The 22,367-nt window shown below is 35.4% G+C and overlaps 1 protein-coding gene and 1 long non-coding RNA gene across 2 annotated transcripts; both read right to left on the reverse strand.

The window, feature by feature from the left end:
• Positions 1–9,792: 9,792 nt before the first annotated feature.
• On the reverse strand, positions 9,793–22,156 carry LOC127859052 (uncharacterized). The gene is made up of 4 exons (XM_052396457.1): positions 21,906–22,156; positions 21,036–21,221; positions 11,950–12,025; positions 9,793–11,009 (listed from the first exon to the last, which is right to left on the reverse strand). Exons 1-4 carry the CDS (start codon positions 21,964–21,966, stop codon positions 10,865–10,867), a joined length of 468 nt encoding a protein of 155 aa, XP_052252417.1. The 5' UTR covers positions 21,967–22,156; the 3' UTR covers positions 9,793–10,864.
• On the reverse strand, positions 14,678–17,663 carry LOC127859053 (uncharacterized). The gene is made up of 3 exons (XR_008039247.1): positions 17,503–17,663; positions 16,708–16,812; positions 14,678–16,144 (listed from the first exon to the last, which is right to left on the reverse strand). It is a non-coding gene; the product is annotated as an uncharacterized LOC127859053 (long non-coding RNA).
• Positions 22,157–22,367: the final 211 nt, after the last annotated feature.

The raw sequence follows: 22,367 nt of genomic DNA on the forward strand, positions 1-22,367 counted from the left end.
TAAACATTAATTTAAATAACCGTCACACGTCTGATAAAGTAAGAGAAGTGCATAATAATCTTGTTTAAAGTGAAGTAACTCGAATAAATAAATTTAGCGATTATGAAGATTTCAAAACAATTACTTTAGCTATGTAGTTTTGTTGTCATTGGGTCAAATATTTTAGTCGAAAAATTCTCAAGACCCATCTACAATGTATTTGTATTCATACATTCATAATAATAAACAGGCACATTCGTTAAACTGATATCCCCCGCAAAATAAATGATGTTTACAGCTGGATGCAGAACTAAAACAAAACAATACATATCATACGAAAACAACAAAAGGAAATCACTCTTAAAGAAATTGTAGGATTATTGTTGTTGTGCATGGCACTTTTTCCCAGTGATCCACAAACGCCCATTTAGTGTCTCTGATGTATAGCCCTAAAAATTTACATCATACGAAATTAACAAACGATAATAACTAATTTTTAAGAAAGTGTAGGTTTATGGTTTTTGTTCATGGCACTTTTCCTTATTGAAATAAATGAGACCAATGTTGAAATTAATATCGTATCTGAGATACAGCCGAGAAAAGTTACATCATAAAAAAACAAAGCTCTGAAAAGTGACATCATACAAAAAAAATTAATAGTAATGACTCTTTTTTAAGAAATTGTACGGTTATGGTTCTTGTGCATGGTACTTCTCGTCATTGATATCCATACTCCCATGACGTTTCATGTTGATATCCGTCATTGATATCCATACACCAATGAAATATCATATTGACATCCGTCATTGATATCCGTACACCAATGAAGTTTCATGTTGATATCTTATATATTTGTTTGAGATATAGCCCTGCCAAGTTTGTGATATACTGGCGGACGGACAGACGGACAGACAGATTTACGAGCAATGCCAATTCTATATCCCTCCGCATTTGTCGGGGAATGATAAAGTAAATATAAGTTTTGGACTGTAGATTAACGGATTCTCAATGTTCTTTAATGAATCGACTAACTAAAATTTGGTCGTGATTTCAAGTATTTCTAACATGATTTATAACGTGATATGCGTGAAGCTTTTATAAATTACAGAATTAAATTCATTTCGTTTTACTATATCATCAACAATGTTTTTATCTCACGAATAATACATTTATTTTAATATAATTTACGGTAATTTACGAATAAATGTTTATGTATAAATATTGGCTAAGTACACGGTTTGGGCGATCTTAAACTAGTTTAACACCATGCTATCTTTCACATTGACAATAACAAGGCATTGACTCCAGTTTTACTAATTGGTGATTGTGTTTTCGTCATGTGTTTTGTGCGTGTGCCTAAATGAATGCATATTTTACAAATGCCTTAAATATAGAATCTCGTAACGATAATAAGATTGATTTTCTGCGATGGAAGTTTCACGTTGTTTATATTGAGTTAGTTGGCGGACCAAAACAGTATGGGCGTTTGGATACAGTTGTTGTTAACCAATTAGTAAATTCGCCCAATTCGATTGGCGTTCAATGTCGCCGAGCACAAATTATTACAACATATCTTGGTCAAAAGGTTATTTATTTATGTCTAGTCATGTTAAATAATAATGTTTCCACTTTATTGATATTAAAAATTGTCTATGTGCATTGATATTCATGAAAAAAATGACAATAGCAACACTTCTGTCACCACACTGCTCTAAAAATAAAGGTGTCTAACATTATAAATTAAATAACATTTGCTGGGTAAGTGTAACTGTTTAAACCTAACACTTCCGAAAGCATATTTAAAAACAAAAGCACTCCTGTTCTCGTAATCTAGATTCATATCACATGTTGGGAATTCAGTTTCAACAGAAATATCATTCAAACGCAATAATTATAGGAAATAATAGCGCAGAGAATACTATTATCTAGAAAGCTACTTTCCAACCCGTGAATTGAAGAATTCAGAAAATAGACGTATCAAGAATTGCGTTTGGTTAAAAAAAAACTACACAAATCTGCTGGTACAAGCAAAGCTGACACATTTAAACTCCATTCGATGGAATATGAAATATCAACCATTATTATTTGAACAAAGCTATCATTGGTTGATACAACGGGTCATCGTTTGTAGTACTGTATGATTAGTGTGTTTTTTTCCCTACAAATCTAGTGTAATCCGGGTTATATCCTGTTAAGAAACGTATTTGAATTGTATTCTTCAAGAGTTTGTTTTATATTATAACCGTTATTTTAAGTTTCCATTTCCTTAAACATGACCATGTTTCCAGTTTAATTGGCAGTTATGGATATGCCGCGTAATATAACGAACTCTCCGTATCAACCAAATGTAGACAGCTACAAGCTGAAACACATTATAATAGCCCCTTTTAAATGGTTTTGTTCACTTATAATTACCACGGTAGCTATAATTATGGAACCTGTGACACTTTTTTGAAAACGTTCAATGAAAAAGTCCCTTAATTGTCCTTTTTAAACAAAACAAATATGTTAATTTTGTATTAATGTTATATTTGTTACCAGCTTGCCATGTTCCTTATGTAGTAAAGGTTATTTTCGTACTTTCCCATGGATTTTAGTCATAATACTGCATCTGAAACAACTGATTCGACATGAGAAAAGTATTCTTAACAATATACTCAAAAGCATATTTGACAGAAAGTGGTTGCCCCATGAAATGGTAATGTTACATGACAAAGTGACAAAGTAGTCTAAAAATAGATTTAAATGAATCTCGATGACCTGTTTAACAAAAACTATCAAAGTTAAACTATAGCTTTAATACCCAAAACTGACATTCTGAACTTCAACATATCACAGTCAACAACTGAATTATTTAATGGAAGCATTCTGTGAACGGTTATGTAAGAATCAAAATTATATGTGTATATCTTTATTTCGAGTCGATTAAACCACTTTTTGTCGTCCTGGTGCGTGGCTATAAGACCATTTCTTCTAACGTCCCCGTGAATTAATTCATGCGCATCTGAACTCCTAATCGTTGTTAATTTACAACTAAACAACACTCAATAGAACGTTATGTATTTAATTATGCAATTTGAATGCCATAATATATGTTATGGACACACCCAATGATGTATGTTATTTACCTAACACAATACATACAATTTACGTTCAGTCAACTATTCTTATTTGGTTAGGCGTGTTACGAATAAAGCATACATAAAAATCAACGAAAACGAGATTTGACTATGTGAAATACACCCATTGATCTGTGGTCCGTTACACAAATCTTCGTCACATTTGGTGAGGCAGGCCATATTGTTGCCGTCCCAAACACATGCCGTTTCGTTGTTGTGTTGCAAGGCATACAGTATTACGTTTGCCCGGCGGTCATTGACAATGTTGGCAGTGAAGGAGAATTGTTAACCATTGCTGCAGTCTTGAATGTGCGAAACGGTGTTACCTGCAAAACGATGGTGGCGTCGTATATTTCAGTTGTGTTTGTAATTCTTATGGTAATGCATAGTTTTATCTTTAACGAATACAAAGTCGAGCTTCATAAGCATATGCAGCATAGCAACACTTAACTCATAAGCAACAGGATGAAGATGCGTATAATATGTGAACATGGTTTGCAATATTAATATAGCAGTTAATTATGTTTTTTTTACTTTGAAAAATGCATCATTCGTATATAATATCATTTAATCATGTTCATACAATAAGTAGGGTGTAATATGGCACAGTTATGCTATGCCATATATTTAACAGGATCATTCATTTAACTGGATTTCCATGAAACGTCACCCCTTAGTTTTAATTTCGCAAAGTCATTTCAAGCGGATCCACTGCATACTGGTTTACATTTTATAGATGTTTTATTTCACGCAAAGATAAAGGCTTACCCAATGTTGAAAAGGTTTCGATCATGCAGACTTGATCATAAGGAGCTGTACAATTCTTGATAACATGAGGGTCTCCTTTCCCTTGAACGGCCATCTTGTATGTTTTATAATGCTCACACGTGTTCTTCGCCCCATGTTGCTCCACAAAAATAGCAGGTTAATCCATTGTTGACATTGACTGAAACATATTCATGGTATATTTTTGGCGGGTGCATTCAAAGCTCATTGAAAAGCGTGTACGGTGCAGCTTACACAAAATTAACAAAAACAGTTCAAACCGTAGATTTGGGTTTCTGTAAACGATGAATAAACTGGTAAAAGTAATTGTTCTTTAAAATATTAAAGGTTTTAAAGTGTAAACAATAGAGTGTTACAAATATAATCATGTATTGGTATTAATTTATCTCTTCTTAATTTCAAAATGTAAACGTACTTGGACAGGTCGGGAAAATAATATGGCGGAGAATGAAACGCTCAACCTAGACACTGGATTTTCAAAAATACTCTTGATTTTAAAATTATGTTTTTTAGATCACTGGCTTTAATTTTGTTTGAGAGGCTTCACTTGTACCTCGAATCAAGATAGTATTGATTGTTCAATACGACTAAGGAAGTCCTGTTACCATGAGAGTTTAAGGGGTACGGAACCTAATTGTGTTTTAAAACAGGTATTGAAAAATTAAACATGCATTGTTGTTTATACAAATTTTTGTATGCTGTACTATATGATGATTAACGGTAATAAGACATACGTTTTAATTATATTGCACATCAAATTATTATTTTCTTATTTTTTCAGCCATATCTATAGATTAAGCCACCCCATGTATTGGACATTTGGATATATTTGAAATAAAACGTAAGCTGTTTTGAGAAATTGCTGTCACATGCTTATTTGTTGTTTGTTTTCAAAACAAATTTCGATTATGTCTTAAGAGAACAATAAGAGTTAATTTTTACCAAAAACTGCTACACTTATTGTGAATATTGTCAAAATGTTTTAAGAGTACATGCAGAAAAAAAGTATGTTACCGTTTAGTAGGATACAGTTCATGTTTTAAATGAAATCAATACAATTAAGTCTACAATGATACTGTTTTTCTTAAATTATGTCTACTAAGATGAAAAGAGAAGATTTGAAAACATAAGGGTTGCTATGGTGCCTTCCTGGCATTTGTCAATTACTAAGCCTATATATAATTTTTACCCTTGTTTTCATAACACAAAACGTAAAATTCGAAGTTAACTGTGGGGTTGAAGTTCGGATAAAAAAGCCATTTAACACGGCCGTTAATCACGGGCGCCACCTCTTTTTTGCGATGCATTAATACATGAGCAAATGCTACTTCCGATGTGGCGCTAAGGACCGGTTGTTTCGAATCCATTTGAAACCGTGATGACCTTTATAAGTTGGGGCATGGTGATTTAAAAAAAAAGAAATCGATGTATTTTGCCTATGTGACGAGCACATTTCCACCAAATCAAACTGCTAACGACATCAAACCATCGCTTTGAACACGTACTAGCCGTTGCATTCTGAACAACATTGGCTTCTTGTCGATCTAATAGCTAATTTTGCAAAACAGATGGAGCCAATGCCAAAGGGGTGGCGCTAATGACAGAAGGTGGCGCCAATTCATATTTTCAGCTATATTAATTTTCGGGGCCGACCATACACTTTTTGTGTGGTATACCAGGTTGAGTGTTCGATGTTTGTTTCTTAATTCGATCATTATGAAATATAATCAAACAAGTTAAGTCAACATAATAATGAAGAAAAATCTGTTGCAAAGATAGTTTGAAGATTTTGTGTAATTGAATGTACTATAAAACGGGAAAGTAACTTGAGTGTGGTTGAATAAGGTCAGCGATTAAATCCCGAGCTAACCTAATTTTGTCAGGTGTTAGTGAGAACAAACGGCATATTTTAGCCAGATTAAGATTCGTTGACCTTTGCATGTTAGTGAATTAAGCATGGGATTAGTGGATCGTTTCAATCAGAAGTTGTAACATCTTTTAATTATTTTTATCGAAATATCTTACTGTATAAGCATATGTGTTGTCGAAGAAATATTGAGAATTTTGAGTACGCATATTGTAAACTTTGTTCACATGGTCTGTATTGCTGTAATCCTCTATTAAACAGATACTAAGTTTTATTTGGTAAATCTTCAAAGAAATTTACTTATATACTATTTTTTTTATATAATGTCTACTTGGTATTGTGATTATTCGATATATTAAATATATAGATAGTGGACTGTCTATGTTATTTTTATACATAATGTACTGTGGTATAGGTAACACGCACAACGTTTTGTGCTGCCGGGTGGCAAAAAAAATGTGCAGCCAGTCCGAACTCAAACCCGGAACCTCCCGCTTTCAAGGCGAGTGCTCTCCCGACTGAGCTAACCGGAACGCATACACAGCTAATCGCTTATGTAATTTCGATACCGTGAAAGTTGCGATATATTAACCACTCACAATGTATCGTAAACTTTTGTGAAATGTATTTAAAGGAACCGTCAACCGCGATTGACGAAAGAGATAAGTTCGAAAATACCGTGTCTTTTTCAATTATTAGTTTATATTGATGAAAATATCACGACTGGTTTTTACATTACTTGAAAAAAGTTCATATTTTCAGTATATTCGGTAATAAAATTTCGCTATGTGAAATCCAAAGTACATCGCAAAAATAGGTGACATAATGCTATGCATACAATAAATAACGCAAGTAGATTGATCATTTTATATCTACAATTCACTACGCATGCACAATTTGCATTCCTGCGTTTACCACGTGACGATGATGAACAATCTATTTGCCTTATTTATAGTTAAGTGGTAGTTACCTGGTACCTGTACCCAGTAAAATTTATTACAAAATAAACTGAAAATATGAAAACTTAATACCTTTTTTCAAGTAATGTAATATAACAGTCGTGATATTTTAATCAATATAAATTACTTGTAAAAAATACGGTATTTTAGAACTTTTCCTTTTTTCGTCTATCGCGGCTGAAGGCCCCTTTAACACACACAATATACTTTGATATGTTTAACTAGCAAAATGTATTCGTTAATTCTGACACTCTCAATTAATTGCGATATATATATATATATATATATATATATATATATATATATATATATATATATATATATATATATATATATATATATAACACGAACATGAACTATGATGAATTCAACACGCAGAAGAGTATTATATACACCCCATATAATGTGATATATTTAACACGCACGACCTGAACGAAGCAAGAATATTCCGACAAATAATCGTTTTAGTCGAAACTCCATTATTATACTTATAAGTAATAATATTATCAGCCAAAGATAATCAAAAGTACATTGTTATATCATCTGTTCAGTGTGTCCGTAACTGAATATTATATATACATGCTGCAGTCGCGTTCATTGATGACAGAAAACGGGGTTATTTTATCTAAGCACGATATTATGTTTACGCTCTGATAAAACAAATTTCACTATCGATATTCGCAGTCAATTGTTTACATCGGTATTAACTTCTGTTTCTTCCTCTTCCCGTCCGTCTGTCAATATTTTTACGTTCGTTATAATTACATGTACATGGAAACATTTCGAGAGTTGAAAGCAAAAATGTGTTTAAGTCCCGATAATGAAATACTGCAATGCAATTTTCAAACGTTGTATTTTCTAATTAATGTTATTGACATGTATTCTACTGAAAACTTTTTTATTTGTACGGGATGCATTGAGTTATATTTACGTTCGAAAACACTTGATGCGATAAGAAAATAATCAAACATTGGTAAACACTTTGTTTGTGCTGATTTTCTTCACATGAACCGCTCTATGAGAAAACGGTAATGTATGTGTGTGCGTATAGTTTCGACCCATTTTAGTCTTTGCGGACCGGACAAGACCGGTGACATTCCATTTAATACAATTTCTTACATGTTTCTGATTTATTTGTGGAAACCAACAACGAACGTTGTCATAATGTCCATGTAAATCAATAGCAGCCACTACCTTGTTGTTGTCAATCCTCGACACGTGTAACTTGTGGTTGAAGACGTTTTCAGGAATTAAATTAAGTGGTACAAAGACATACAGCCATATCCGTCTTGATTAAGAAGTTGTGAAAGTTTAGCTGTGTAACATGAAGATCTCAGCTAGACCACAAGTTTGCTAACGCATTGTAAGAGCATGTCCTGGCTTTTCATATGGATCTTTCTAAGACACGGTACTTCTTTGAAACCCGTCTAGACCGATCAACGTTAGGGCCGGGTCGATTTTTCGGATTGTCATTCAATATGTACACCATAGTTAACAGGGACATTTGATTACATAAGAAGACACATGTCGCTTACTATACAATTATTACTATGCATTATTATAATATTATTTCCAGAATATAATAATCCATGTGAGTTGTTTTTTTAAATAATAAGGTATTTCGTGTTTTCAATAACATAACTGCTGTATATGTATATGTTTTTATATAAACTGATATTAAATTGTTTAACAACCAAACACGATTATCACACAAATAAAATAAATAACGTATTTATATGAAGTGGTGCTATAGACATTAATTAAAATTGGATAATAACTATCAAGAAAATGTTTTGCAATGTAGAATCACTAACAAGATTATTTCTTTCAACTGGCATACTTTTTTAATTTAAATCAATAATATGAATTATTTACAAAACGTCGATATAGTAAAAATAATACAAAACCAAATTATTTATTTTTCCGCATGTTCAAAATAACCAAAACCACTTACCATCGGATCGTTAATCGAACTACCCTATCGTAATTTTTATCAAAACTTACGATAACATCCTTTGTGATGAATTGTGTAACGTCTCTCGAAAACATATACTTCGATTTATTCAGGTATTGAAGGCGTGAATGGTATAAACTTTCTGATAATAGTGGTCGGGTTTCGGTGCTTGGATTTTTAAGTTTTTGACACATACAATAAGAGTGCAAACAATCCGCACTGACTAGGCCATTCGGTTTTTTAGGTATCCGCTTTTCATAGGCTTCGGTTTAGACAGGTTAAATTGTATGCGCCTACGACTGTATTCTTTTCCGATGATGACAATTGAAGGCATATTTTGTACTGGGTATATTGCTGTTCACTTTTTAAAAAATGGCCGACGTTAATTGCCTTACAATGTTAATAAACTTATCTAGCAACGATTATAACCATGTGAACTGAGCATATAGGTATTTTCTTTACTTACATGTCACGTTTTTGCTTATGCTTTAGCATAGAACTTTATATGAAATATGTTATACAATATAACCGGAGAAGTCCATTATTTTAACCATTTTCCACTCAGCAGCAAAATGAAAAAGGCTATGTGCAAAACAGCATAAAGCCAGAACAGTCGGCGAGTAACTCGCAGTCTGTTAAGGTTTTATGCTGTTTGCTGCTCATCAGTATCTAAGGGTTGGAAATGAAGCCTTTAAAACTTGAATCTAGTAAGAAAGGTATTAAATTAAATGTAACTTTCTATGGGACTACAGATGCGTGAAAATGCGTATCTAAGTGGTAAAGGGTAAATATTCGTTTGTGGTGACTTCACTTGTTCATTAAATAAATTTCGCATTTATCTGCTGTGCGTTGCTTTTGCCTCAAAACAACGAGATTTGATTTTTAAGAGCGTTTTAGTGTTCTGATAAAATGGAAATGAAATTAAGTGTCGTTTGCGTTAACATTAATGCTTTGTGCTCATAGTTAATTAGCATTCGTGTATATATTGAGAAATTATTAAACATGACATATTCATCGGTTACAAATCACTAGTGCGCGTTGATGACTGCTGAATTCGAGGGGGACAAAACTTTGGCGTAATATTTAAAACATCACATCTGATAAATATATAAATAACTCAAGAAACACTCACAACATGAACTGTTATTCGTATAGCTTTTAACAGCTACGTAATCAAATATAAACGAACTGAGAACTGAAACATCGGTTGCAGACAGCTTAAGATACATCGGAAATCCTATATTAAGTGGCTAAATGGCAAACAGTCTACAGCGGAACAAAAGCATTGCTCACGCACACACACACGCGAACACACGCAACAACCAGACACATACATTTATACAACTGAGGTCAAAGCCTCTAAATCGCTACAGCAAAGCATAGAGGGTTTCAACCATTTCAATAGAGCATCTAACCTCAGAATTGTCCCCGAGTAATTCACCAAACCTTATATTGTTAGGAAACATTAACATCATAGCATCACATTTCAATTAAATAGCAAAACAAGAGAAAAAAATTCGCTCATTCACTCATTCAAGTTCATTTGAAAAGAAGAGTAGTTTTAAGAATAAGTAATATGTGTACTAAGTAATGCGCTTAATGTGATTTGCCCAATACCACCAATCTAATAGCCTTTTTTTATACACGGAAACGATTTGTGCGCCATTTCATGGTCAGAAGCATATGCCGCTGAGCAAATAAATCTACAAAACATAGATATAGAGCAAAAAAAGGCAAACAATACAAGTCGATCATTAAAAACACCCCAAATGCTTTTAACATTCATATCGTACTATTAACCTATTTTACAAAAACAATCGTAATACAACAACTGCTCTTCGACGAAAACAAATTGTGGATGGCAAAGTGGACACTGCGGGCGCTATTTTAAAGCAAATAGTGTAATTTCCGTTTACGATTTCAATTTGCGGCATATCCAACGAAAATCTTCGTTACTTATTAATCTCACGTGCCCTTAGCATGTTAAATACATGTGGAAATAATAAATTTGTCAAAAATACTATTAGCCGATGTATCAATTTCAGAAGTGGTTGTTATTTTGATACTAATTGATAATTCACAATGATGTTTAAGCCATGCATACTTTTTACAATTCCATTAAATACGGATCAAGTTAACGCCACGAAAATGCAAAGCAAATAAATGACATGAGTGTGATCAATGTTATCTCCTGCGCAGCTCAAGCTTTGTTCACTTCATCCAGAATCGGGCCGTTACAAAAGTCACCGACACACTTCGTGAGGCATACGAGGTGTTGACCGTCCCATTCACATGCCGTCTCGTTCTTGGTGGGGTCAAGGTTGTAGAGACGATAGTATGCACCCCTGTTATTTACAACGTGTAAACCGTTAAACCCTTAACCAGTATCAATTAAACCTTTGTCTGGGAAAACATGGCTTAAATGCATATGCGTTAAATATCGTCCCAAATTAGCCTGTGCAGTACACAAAGACGAATCAAGGACGAAACTTTCCGCCTAACTGCATTTTCTCTTAGAGGAGACATCCTTTAAACGACTGCAAAGGCTAATCTGGGACGGCACTTTGCGTGCATGCATTAAGCCGAGTTTTCCCAAAAAAAGGCTAAATTGTTCCACTTTGTTGTTTGTTTCAGATGTTTTGTCAAAGGCTTGGCAATAAAACAAATGGATGTTCAATAACGTGCTGTAATTAACCATTTAACAAACACACCTTTACTCAACTCATTTTGTAATTGACATCTACTGGAAAACTTTACACATTTAGACCATATAAATTCATATTTGTAAATCAAGAAATGAAATAAACAATAACTCATTTCCTTCAAGTGGGTAGTACAGTAGCACCATCCGAACGGTTGACCTGTGACGATTTAACAGCCTTTACAAAAAACACTCCAAGAAATCCATGTGGTTACCTTATAGTTTGTGATACAACTAAATGAGCCTCGCACTGAGAAAAGGGGGCTGATGCATGTCAGAAAAATGCCGTCCCAGATTACCCTATGCAGTCTGCACAGGCTAATTAGGGACGACACATTCCGCTTTTAATGAAATTTTCGTTTCAATAAAGACTCTTCTTGGCGAAAATCACGTATACATGTAGTCGGAATGTGCCGTCGCTGATTAGCCTTTTTGGACTGCACAGGCTAATCTGGGACGACACTTTACGCACATGCATTTAACCCCCTTTTATCATAGCGCGATTAAAATACAATATCATACAGTTATTAAACGAGAGGTTTAATCATGCACTCTAAATGGAGACGATGGAGGTTTGCATTTACCTTATATTCTGTAGATTCGACGAGAAGGAAAAATGTGCGTCATTACTGCAATCTCTAATGTGAGATACTGTTGCTCCTGTAGACAAAAAGTGTTTAAAACATTCATCATAGAAATGCTGCTTACAAAATACATGTTATCTTAAATATAATACGTTTTTCATCATATTATAATGATAATAAATGCAATCATTTTAAACGATAGGAAAATGTACGCGCAAAACGTTACGGTAACACATGGCATACAGTTTTCGTATTAAACAAAATACGTTATGGGCTTTCCTGTATTAAAAGTCCACTCCTTTGGACGTGAGCATTTCTCAATGCGGGGAATCACGTGGTCAGAATTGACAAAACATGGCCGCCGATGCCTCGATAAGATGGACAATTTGAGTGTTTAAACAGGTACATCTTCCTTATTACTTACTTGTTTTTAATCGGATGACGCCTATCATAGGGCCAGCCGGACGCGGTTTCATCGAGTATTGTTACGTACCTCTGCTTTGAGGTATACCGTTTTAATGACTTGATTACTTATAGCTTTCAAATAGTTATTAATATAGTGTTACGCTTGTTCCATCCGTTTTGAAATATGACACAAGTCCATAGTAAACATTTAAACAATAATTTATTCGTGCGAAGACAATAATCGCAATAAACTTCGTGCAAAGACAATAATCGCAATAAACAACCCGTTAGACAGCAACACAATGTAAGTGATTCCTAACCGCCAGCTTCCCGGTAATTATACTAGGGTAGTATTTACAAAGTTAATGGCGTGTGACGCACAATAAGTCAGTTCTGCGTTCTTTCAGTGTTTATGTGTAAATAATACAATAAAAGTGTAAAAATGCTTCCAAAATACTTAATGTAAACAAACTTCAATTTACTGGATTATTACTATAAAACATGTGATAACGACTAAAAGGTATTTACTTCGAAAAATGAATGACTCTTAACAAAAATTACGTCTATCCTAGATCTTGACTAAAACTCAACTCCTGTTTTAGACTTTTTGTTTAATACTGATGACCAAAATTGGTCAGTGACCAAGATTCTGGGCAGTGACCAAGATTCTGGTCATTAATGACCCGAATTCTGGGCACCAGTGACCAAAACTGGTCAGTCACGTGACTGACCAAAAATAATGACCCAGAAATTCGAACGTTTCATGACGTCGTTTACCAAATGTCATAACAATGAGACATAATGGCGCCTTATTTAGAAAAACAATGAAAAATACAAAGTATTCAAATGGATGGCTAACTTCTAGACGAACGTTCTGGTGATGTTTAGATTATATAGACTCAGTTGTGTACACTTGTCAATTGGTTTATAAAGTCACATAATGTTACCAGAATGAACAACTTAAAAGGCAGTCATTTGAAAAGGTAAGTGCAACTGTTACACCTGGGGTGTATCAGTATCAACCGTTTTCCTCTGGTTGGTCTGAGTGTGGAGATTACTCATGGAATATTTTGCGATTTCCTGAACCGTCAATTGCTGTTGTACACGGACTTACATAATATTACTGTTTTCACACTAATTAGCACTGTTTAAGTACCAGTTGTTCATGCGGACGCATTGAAACTGGCAAAAATGGATATATCGATTGCTAATGGCGTTATTTTCAAGGTAAAGTTGAGATTCGATAGGTTTTGACGATTGCTGTTGAGCACGCACATGGCTGTTATACACGGACAACTTCTAGAACAGCTGTTATTGAGCACGCACATGTCAAGGAATACCGTTTTCTCCGCCGAATAAGTCTAAAACAACGTCGCATTGGCATGTTCTGATACATGTAGCGATACATATCTTATGCAAACGCACTGAAAATGTTAATTCTTATACGAAATTGGTAATCTGGATCATCAAAATTTTATTTTCAATAAGAATTTTATTGCTAGCCTCTTACGGTGTAGCTGCCTTTTGTAATGGCTTGCGAGTATTTGAAAATGTTGCTTTTCCTCTAGACAGTTTTATTTATATTTGTTTTGGATTGCTGTGGTTTGCTTGAAGAAATCCCTTTATCATATTGTCATTTAAGTGATTGTTCAATTGTTTTCAGAACAATTTTTCATGCTAAAGGGACAAGTACATATAAACTTTATAAAGACAGGATAACATTTTACCTAACTATACAGTTTGTGACCAGAACATAAAGGATGGATATGATTTGGAATTAGGCATGAATTTAAACAACTTGATAATGTATTTTATTTTCTACATATTGTGTAATGTGTTTTACGCTTTCAGAGATCAATTCATCAAGTATTTTGCCAAAAGTATATTTATTTCGAGTGAATATACTTAACACATTTGATGTTGTAGATAAGTAGCATTTTTTTTCGTCCCAGGTTAGTATTATCAAGAATATTTTTTTGAAATGATAGTCTTGCATTGGTCTCTTTTCAGCACTCGTTTTACATGAGCCGGATAGAGGACAGACTGTACATATAACCTCGAAGCGAACATAAAACCTTATAGCTACAGACACCAACACAGACACATTTCAATTCACAAGGTAACTAGTTTACAACAACAATCATCAATAAGCTTTGATCCTATAAATTCATTACAGTGTCAATATAAAGTTTAGGCCAGCGTGACCGCAGGTAAGTATTTCTGTAGTACTTGGCTGAAAATGCTATTAAATTATGAATTAGTACTGAAAATAAGCCATACCAGATATAGAATAACGTTTAATACGTATCAAATATGTTTTGGACACGACATTTTTAGTCAAAATAGCAAGATGGTTTAATATGGACTTGGAAGCTGCCATCGTTGGGAAAATCAAGAGTGGGGTACAATTATTTAATCTACGAAACAAATGGTTAAAAAGTTATGTTTGAAATTACCGTTGTTAAACAAGTCTGTTATACAGTCTGAAGCCATTATCTGATCGAGCTGTTATTGTGGTAACAATCAGAAATTGTATTGGTTTGACTGTTCATTCATTTGTCAAGATTTGGCAATATAACACTTAAGCCCCCCGCCAGAGGTGTGAATACATACTGAATGAACACAATGGGCTCATTCCGTGTGCATATCCAACCCTCTGGCGGGGGCAAAAGTGGTATTTTGCCCAAGATTTTATTATGTTAAGACTAAACTTCGATTATTGACGATTTTAACAGTGTAAGAATCAGTTTCAAATATTATATCTCTACTGTACAGCATGTATACAACAAATAAAAACTTCAAAATATCTCTTGCTTTAACAAAGTTGACTCAATGGAACAAATAATATGATATTAACATAATAGATCTATAACAGTGTTCTATAATGTATGTTCATCAGAGATCAGGCAATATGTGCATCAGCAGATACAGATGAACACCCAAGTTGCAACAGTAACAAGAAAGAGCCTCAGACTAAGTATGTGTATATGTATGTATATAACTATCGTGGACCTTGTTTCATTTATATAAGCTAAAAATTCAACTTTAAACTATATAATGACAATGTCATATTCTTTAAATTGAAATTATTTGCTATCAATGAAACGGACATACTGAACCAATAGAATCAGATCATTGTTTAACAATAACCATAATAAATTAGCTGATGGCTATCAATAATCAAAATCATTCAGAACAATGCTTATCATTTGTGTAAGTTGTAAATAGAGTAAACCAAGAAAAACAAAAATATTTAAACATATACAGGTCACTGAGCGAGATGCAGATGGTGTATTATGCCAAACAGAACAGCTTGGTACAAACATGAATAGTTTTACGAAAGAATCACACTACAGACTGATATGCTCATTAAAACAAAAATCCAAAAATGAGTGAGTACAAATGAGGTTATTACCTAAACATTGTTTCAAAAATATTATATAGGCATTGAAATAATATATTTTGTTCACTTTTTGAATGGTTGTTCCAATGCTGTTTAACCCACATAAAAAAAACAAGGAACCAAACTATCAGTGTATGACTCCGAGATATACAAGCACAAATATAATGAAAACATTTATATTTAATCTGTTAATTTCCTAAGTAAAGTAATTTGCGACAATGGTATCTCTAACTCTTCTCCCATCCGATACAGCCTGAAACATATCTCCATTGGCAACCTCTTCTAAAGGTTCCGGATCCACTGCTGGTTCCCCCACATCAACCGCAGATTATGAAGAATAGCACAGGCAATGATGATGCGGCTGACCTTGGCAGGCTTCATTCTAATCTGTTATAAACAGAAATCGGAGGAATAACATTGAAAAATAATGTTACATCAAAAGTCTTTGTTAAACATGTTGTCAAATTTGTCCCTAATGCTCGATGCAGAGTAAACAGTAACAACTACTTTTTTTTCCCGAGTTTTACAATTAACTAATATCTTATGTATTTCTAATGAGCTCTAACAGATACACACAAACATATCTAAAAATGTTTTAATTGTTTTAGCTGGCATTCAGTAATGTATCAGTACTTTACGAGAAAGAAGTGTATACTGCTGTTACATTGACTTGTTCAATATGTCAAAATCAGTTACATTTATTCATATTTAGAATATTCAGCATATTTTCCGTCTATTAGTAAGTTGAATTTAAGAACTGAAGTGTGTCTATGTCATGCAAAAATAATGTTAAGTTATTTATAACTTTGTTTCCAACTCTTAGACTAGATATGCCTAGAAATATATGATGATGTCAATTTCGATTAACAATCTTTGTTGATTAAATACATTTTATTGTAAAATCTTAAATAAATTTTATCATTAATAATATAAACAATGTCCTTACATACCTCACCATGAAGGACATGAACAATTCGCTTCCAAACCACGAAGGCCCTTTCAATACTGTTTGGTGCCTATGTGAGCAGTATTGTACTTGTCCTGAGCTTCTGACTCTGTCAAAACAGTTATTAATATGTTGATAGTTTTAATACTGAACTATTTTATTGGAAAAGTGTTTTGTACTTAGAGAATCAACGAAAATCTATTTCATATTTATATGCGTTGATTATATGCTTAGCATACATGAAAGTTGTTTTGTGTGTTTCGTTTTGTTTTGCAGTTTATGGAAAAAAACTTGTCATTATAACTTTCCATTAAAAGAAACATGGCAATTTTTAACCAAAATGTGTGTTTTGCTGGACACATAAGATATGTATCGCCACATGTACCAGTTCATGCCAATGCGACGTTGTTTTAGACTTATTCGGCGCGAAGAAAACGGTATTCCCTGACATGTGCGTGCTCAACAACAGTTGTTCTAGAATTTGTCCGTTGTCGAAACTCAACTTTACCTTGAAAATAACGCCATTAGCAATCGATGTATCCATTTTTTGCCAGTTTCAATGCGTCCGCATGAACAACTGGTACTTAAACAGTGCTAACTAGTGTGAAAACAGTTATATTATTGTTAGTCAGTGTACAGCAGCAATTGACGGTTCAGGAAATCGCAAAATATTCCATGAGTAATCTCCACACTCAGACCAACCAGAGGGAAACGGTTGATACTCGATGAAACCGCGTCCGGCTGGCCCTATGATAGGCGTCATCCGATTAAAAACAAGTAAGTAATAAGGAAGATGTACCTGTTTAAACACTCAAATTTTCCATCTTATCGAGGCATCGGCGGCCATGTTTTCTCAATTCTGACCACGTGAATCCCCGCATTGATTTCTTATAAGTGGATAAATAAATCGTACCCTTGGGTTGCTATCAAATATGTCGAGAAAGAAATTGATATATGAGAATGAAGCCATAAAACTTGCAAATATTGATCATTCGTTATCAGTTTTTTTTTCTGCATTCGCTTATCAGTGAAATAAATATGGGCTTAAAAAGGAGTTTAAAAGTGTATATTCATTACTCCATCATATTTACCCAATAATCTCCTATCCATCTACGTAAATAATCATAAGCATGCCCATGTAGTTTGTATTATCAGTAAATGATTTGGTTGTGAAACAAAACATGTATTTGCACTTGTTTGAATTTGTATATGGCAGTCGGAAAACAAACATAAAGCTAATACTTTTCTTACTGAATCACTGTTAAAGACACACAAAACTGCGTTGATGTTTAAAACAAACATAATGCAAGACAAAGAAACATGTACAAACTACAGCTTGTTGATTATGGAACCCTTAGAGGAAAAGACGTTTTCTTCTTTTGGCAAGGAAAGAGTGCTGAGGACAACAGAGAGTATGGCTTTTGGTTTTCCTGTCCGAAATCCTCTGCTGGGGATCATAAAACCATGCCACCAAGGAACAAAAAGAAATGTATCACTCCGCCTCCACATCACCTCTGGACCAGTCAACCTGATCAGTGGTTATTCAACATCACTCAGTTCCACCAAGGATTCTAAGGACGAGTTCTACAGCCAGCAAGACTCGCTTATCAACAGGATTTCCAAAGAAGAGCACCTGGCACTGCTGGGTGACTTCAATGTCAGAGTTGGCGCCGACCACAACTCGTGGTCCACATGTCTTGGAAAATTTGCATTTGGAAAGATGAATAAAAATGGGCAGCGACTCCTGGAGTTACAATGTATGCTCTTACCATGACCTCAGTATCACCAACTCCATCTTCCAGACCAAACCGCGGCATTAAGTATCTTGGAGAAAACCTCGAACCAAACCATCGCATCAGCCCGACCTGATCATTACCGAGATGCCTTGAAATGTGTCTTCCTTTGCCATAACTTTGCAGTGCTGACTGCGACAACAATCACTCGCTGATTTGTTGCAAGATGATGCTTCAGCCTAAGAAGGTTCATCGCTCTAGGCCTGAGTGAATACTTCGTATTGATGTGAGCATGACCGCCTTCCCCGACTAGGTGGTGCATTATACCCTAGCCCGTTAAGAGATTTTACGCCTAGAACCTCCTGATGACACAGGCAAAGAGCGATGAGATCACATCAGAGGGACAGTACACAACACTGCCATGGAAGTCTTTGGAAAGGGGCATACTTAAACAGTTAATGATTTCAGTCCTACTCCTCCACAATCACTCCAGCCGTAGAAAAACGCCGCAAAACCCACCTGCAATACATGCACTCCCCTAGCCATAGGAACATGCAGGCGTACATGTATGCCATGAGTGCAGTGCAGAGACTAGCAACAAGAAGCGCAAATGTACTACTGGCTTCAGCTCTTTCAGAGCATCCAGCTATACGCCGATACTTGAAACATTAAGGGCATGTATGATGACATCAAGAAAGTCATTTGCCTTGCCATGACGACCACTGCTCCACTGAAGTCGGCCACTGGCGAGACCATCCATGACAAGGACAAGCAGATGGATCGGTGGGTGGAACACTTCTCCAAACTATACTTGAAGCAGAATCAGGTCAAATACGATGCCCTTGCTGCAATTAAAACTGTCACCCTCATGATGGAATTTGACTTGAAACCAACTGTACCAAAACGTAAAAAACAATCGACAGCTTGTCCTCAGCGAAAAACCTCATGAAAAGGTGGTATACAACCAAAAGATCTTAAATGCGGCAACAGTGCTCCTTGAACATCGACACAACCTTTTATCTCAGTGCTGCGAAAATGGAGCGGTACCTCAGGACCTGAGAGATTCAAACGTCATGACCCTGGACAAGAGCATGGGCGGTAAGAAGCGACTGCTCCAATTAAAGAGGGATATCCCTTCTGATTATTGAAGGCACAGACTGTAGAAGATTTTGGATTGCGCTAAGAGAGATCAACCACGGATATGATCTCTATGAAAACAAGTGCAGAGAGCAACACAAGCCCCTCATCTGGCCCTCATATACCTGACCAAAGCATTCCACCTTGTCAGCAGGGATGGATTCTTAACCGTCGTGACAAATAATGGCTGCCCACCAGGACCCCTGAGCCTGATCCACGACCATATAAAAGGCATAGTACAGTATGACGGCTCGTAGTAAGATGCCTTCGACATGTGCAGCGGCGTCAAACAGCGCTTCGTCTTCGCTCCCGCTCTCTTCGGCGTCTTCTTTGCTGTCCTGCTGCAGCATGCCATCAGAACATCAACCAACGGTGTCTATCACCACACACGGTCAGACGGCAGCCTGTTGAACATGGCTCGACTAAAGGCACAACGCAAAGTACGGAAGGTGACCATCAGAGACATGTTTTTGTAGATGCTGCTGCGCAGATCATCCACGCCGACACTGAACTAAAGGGACTGTTGAAAACATAGGTTATGGCTCAGCATGCCGAACTAGCCCGCATAACCATCAACAATTATGAATTAGAAGCAGTAAGCCAGTTCACATACCTTGGGTCTTCTATCACTGAATCACTGGATGCAGAGATAAACCAGAAGATTGGAAAGGCCTCAAAAGCTCTGACCAGGCTATCAAAGAGAGTGTGGAATAACAGCATGCTGACTACAAACGCTAAGATAGATGTGTTCGAGGCCTGCGTGCTAAGCACTTTTCTTTATGCAAGTAATACATTAAATGTTTAATATGCGCTGCCTCCGACTTTGGAATTTCATGGGGCGACTTTGTGACTAATAACGATGTGCTGTAGAGGTAAGCCATCCCTAGCACGGACACTCTTCGCTGTCAGCGTCGTCTGAGAGGAATGGGCTATGTGCATCGAATGGACAACGGCCGAATCCCAAAAGGTCGACCACATCAGCGCTACAGGGATATCAAAAAGCGCGACCTTGGGGATCGCTTGTTTGCTCAGTACCGATGCAACTGGAGAGGCGCTGTGCATGTTGGACATTAGATGGGAGATGAGAGGATCCGTAAGCTTGCCAACGACAGGCGCAACATAAGAAGGGTAAAATTGCTTCGGTCGGCAGCCGACTCGGCCTTTATATGCGTTAAGAGCTGCAGAGACTGCCACTCCAGAGTGGATCTTTTTAGCCACAATAAACGCTGCACAAGAAACCAAATGTGACATCCCCAAAGGACACAAGTCAATTGTCCATCGAGACCAATGGACGCCAACAAGAACAACATTGAAATACATTGTATTTATAATATCACGATTTCATTTAAGTGCGCTAAAATCTGCGATTGTATTAAGCTCATTGTTACGAAAGGACTGTTTGTCCGGTCGTTTTGTCTGTATGCATAAGATACAAGGAAAGAATATGGAACGATTGACCTACCCAGAACTGCAAATGTTTCTATGATGCATATTTTATCAAATGGATCCGTACAATTCTTCTTCATTTCCGGGTCTCCCTTGCTGCTCATTGCGGTCTTATACGTGTTGTAGTCTTCGCATCTGTTTTTGCCGCCAGTTGCAAAGCACGAGTAACAGCGAAGACTTGAGACGCTTTGACAACAGAAAACTGCAACAAATTATATTATTATATATATTGTAATTATAACACATAACAATGTATATATATGATAGAAATCCATTTATGTAGCTTGACTTGCATACAACTTGCATTACTTAGTTTTACTAAATGGATGATTTTTTTATAAAGAATAATGAAGAATTGTTTAACTACCCAATATACAACCCAAAAGGATTTTTGGCGACACCACGAAATATATAGCAGTTATCATTACAAATGCAACAAATCAGATCATGTGTTTCAGATTAGATTGGAATCGAAAACAAAATGCGCCCCGTAATACATCAACCAATAAAATAATAGTTGTCGATCATATGAATGGCTTAAGCCCTCGTTGTTTTATTGCTAGGCACCCGGAACATCACATTTGCATTAAACAGAGATAAAGCAACAAGATTTTAATCAGACTCATTTACACAAATGTGTTTTTACACAATAAGTTGTAATGATTTGATAATATTTTAAGTAGGTGCTTTTATTAATATTAACGAATCATTAATTTTGATACGAAAGACATTGAAGAAAACACTTTAGTCAGGACGCGAAAGGAAGAAAACACAATTAAATTATGATGAACTGTTTGAAGTCATATACATATGTATGCTTAAATATTTTAAAGTAATTATTCAGTACCATGTGTCGTTAATAAGTTAAAACAACTAATATATTTACCGGAAATAAGAAGCGCGTATGTCAACACAAATCCCCAGTTAAATGCACAGCTTGATCCCATTCTTGAAGATGAATTTACTTGTATCTCTCTTCTACTCTGCCAACTTTTATAAACAACCTTACAATCTTTTTACTAATGCTTCTAAAGTTGAACACAAAGTTATCAGATTATGTTGAAACAACGATCTTAAAGTCAAACAATAAAATAAAATACAAACGCAGCAATAAATTTAAATGTGGTAGAACTACCTGTTGGGCTAACCAGATCGGTGCATTTGCATGCAATAAACATGTCATGCTAAATTTAGAAATGATAGACGTGTTTATAATCGAATATGTTCAGTGTGGCATTCTTATTTCTAAAGAGCATTACGAATCACTATTGACTTCTCATAAATCATTGTGATTTCAGCCCTCATTGGAAACAAACACGAATTCAAGCATAGTCAAGCATTTCACATC

Source organism: Dreissena polymorpha, chromosome 14, assembly GCF_020536995.1.
Source record: "Dreissena polymorpha isolate Duluth1 chromosome 14, UMN_Dpol_1.0, whole genome shotgun sequence".
Taxonomy (NCBI): Eukaryota; Metazoa; Mollusca; class Bivalvia; order Myida; family Dreissenidae; genus Dreissena; species Dreissena polymorpha.

Bases quoted from the DNA above. Each gene is read 5' to 3' on its own strand.
- LOC127859052 (XM_052396457.1), bottom strand. From the start codon at position 21,966: ATGGGATCAAGCTGTGCATTTAACTGGGGATTTGTGTTGACATACGCG. The intron at 21,222-21,905 runs GTAAATATATTA...AATTTGTTGCAG, and splicing joins ATACGCGCTTCTTATTTCCG to TTTTCTGTTGTCAAAGCGTC. The intron at 11,010-11,949 runs GTAAATGCAAAC...TGTAAATAACAG, and splicing joins TCGAATCTACAGAATATAAG to GGGTGCATACTATCGTCTCT.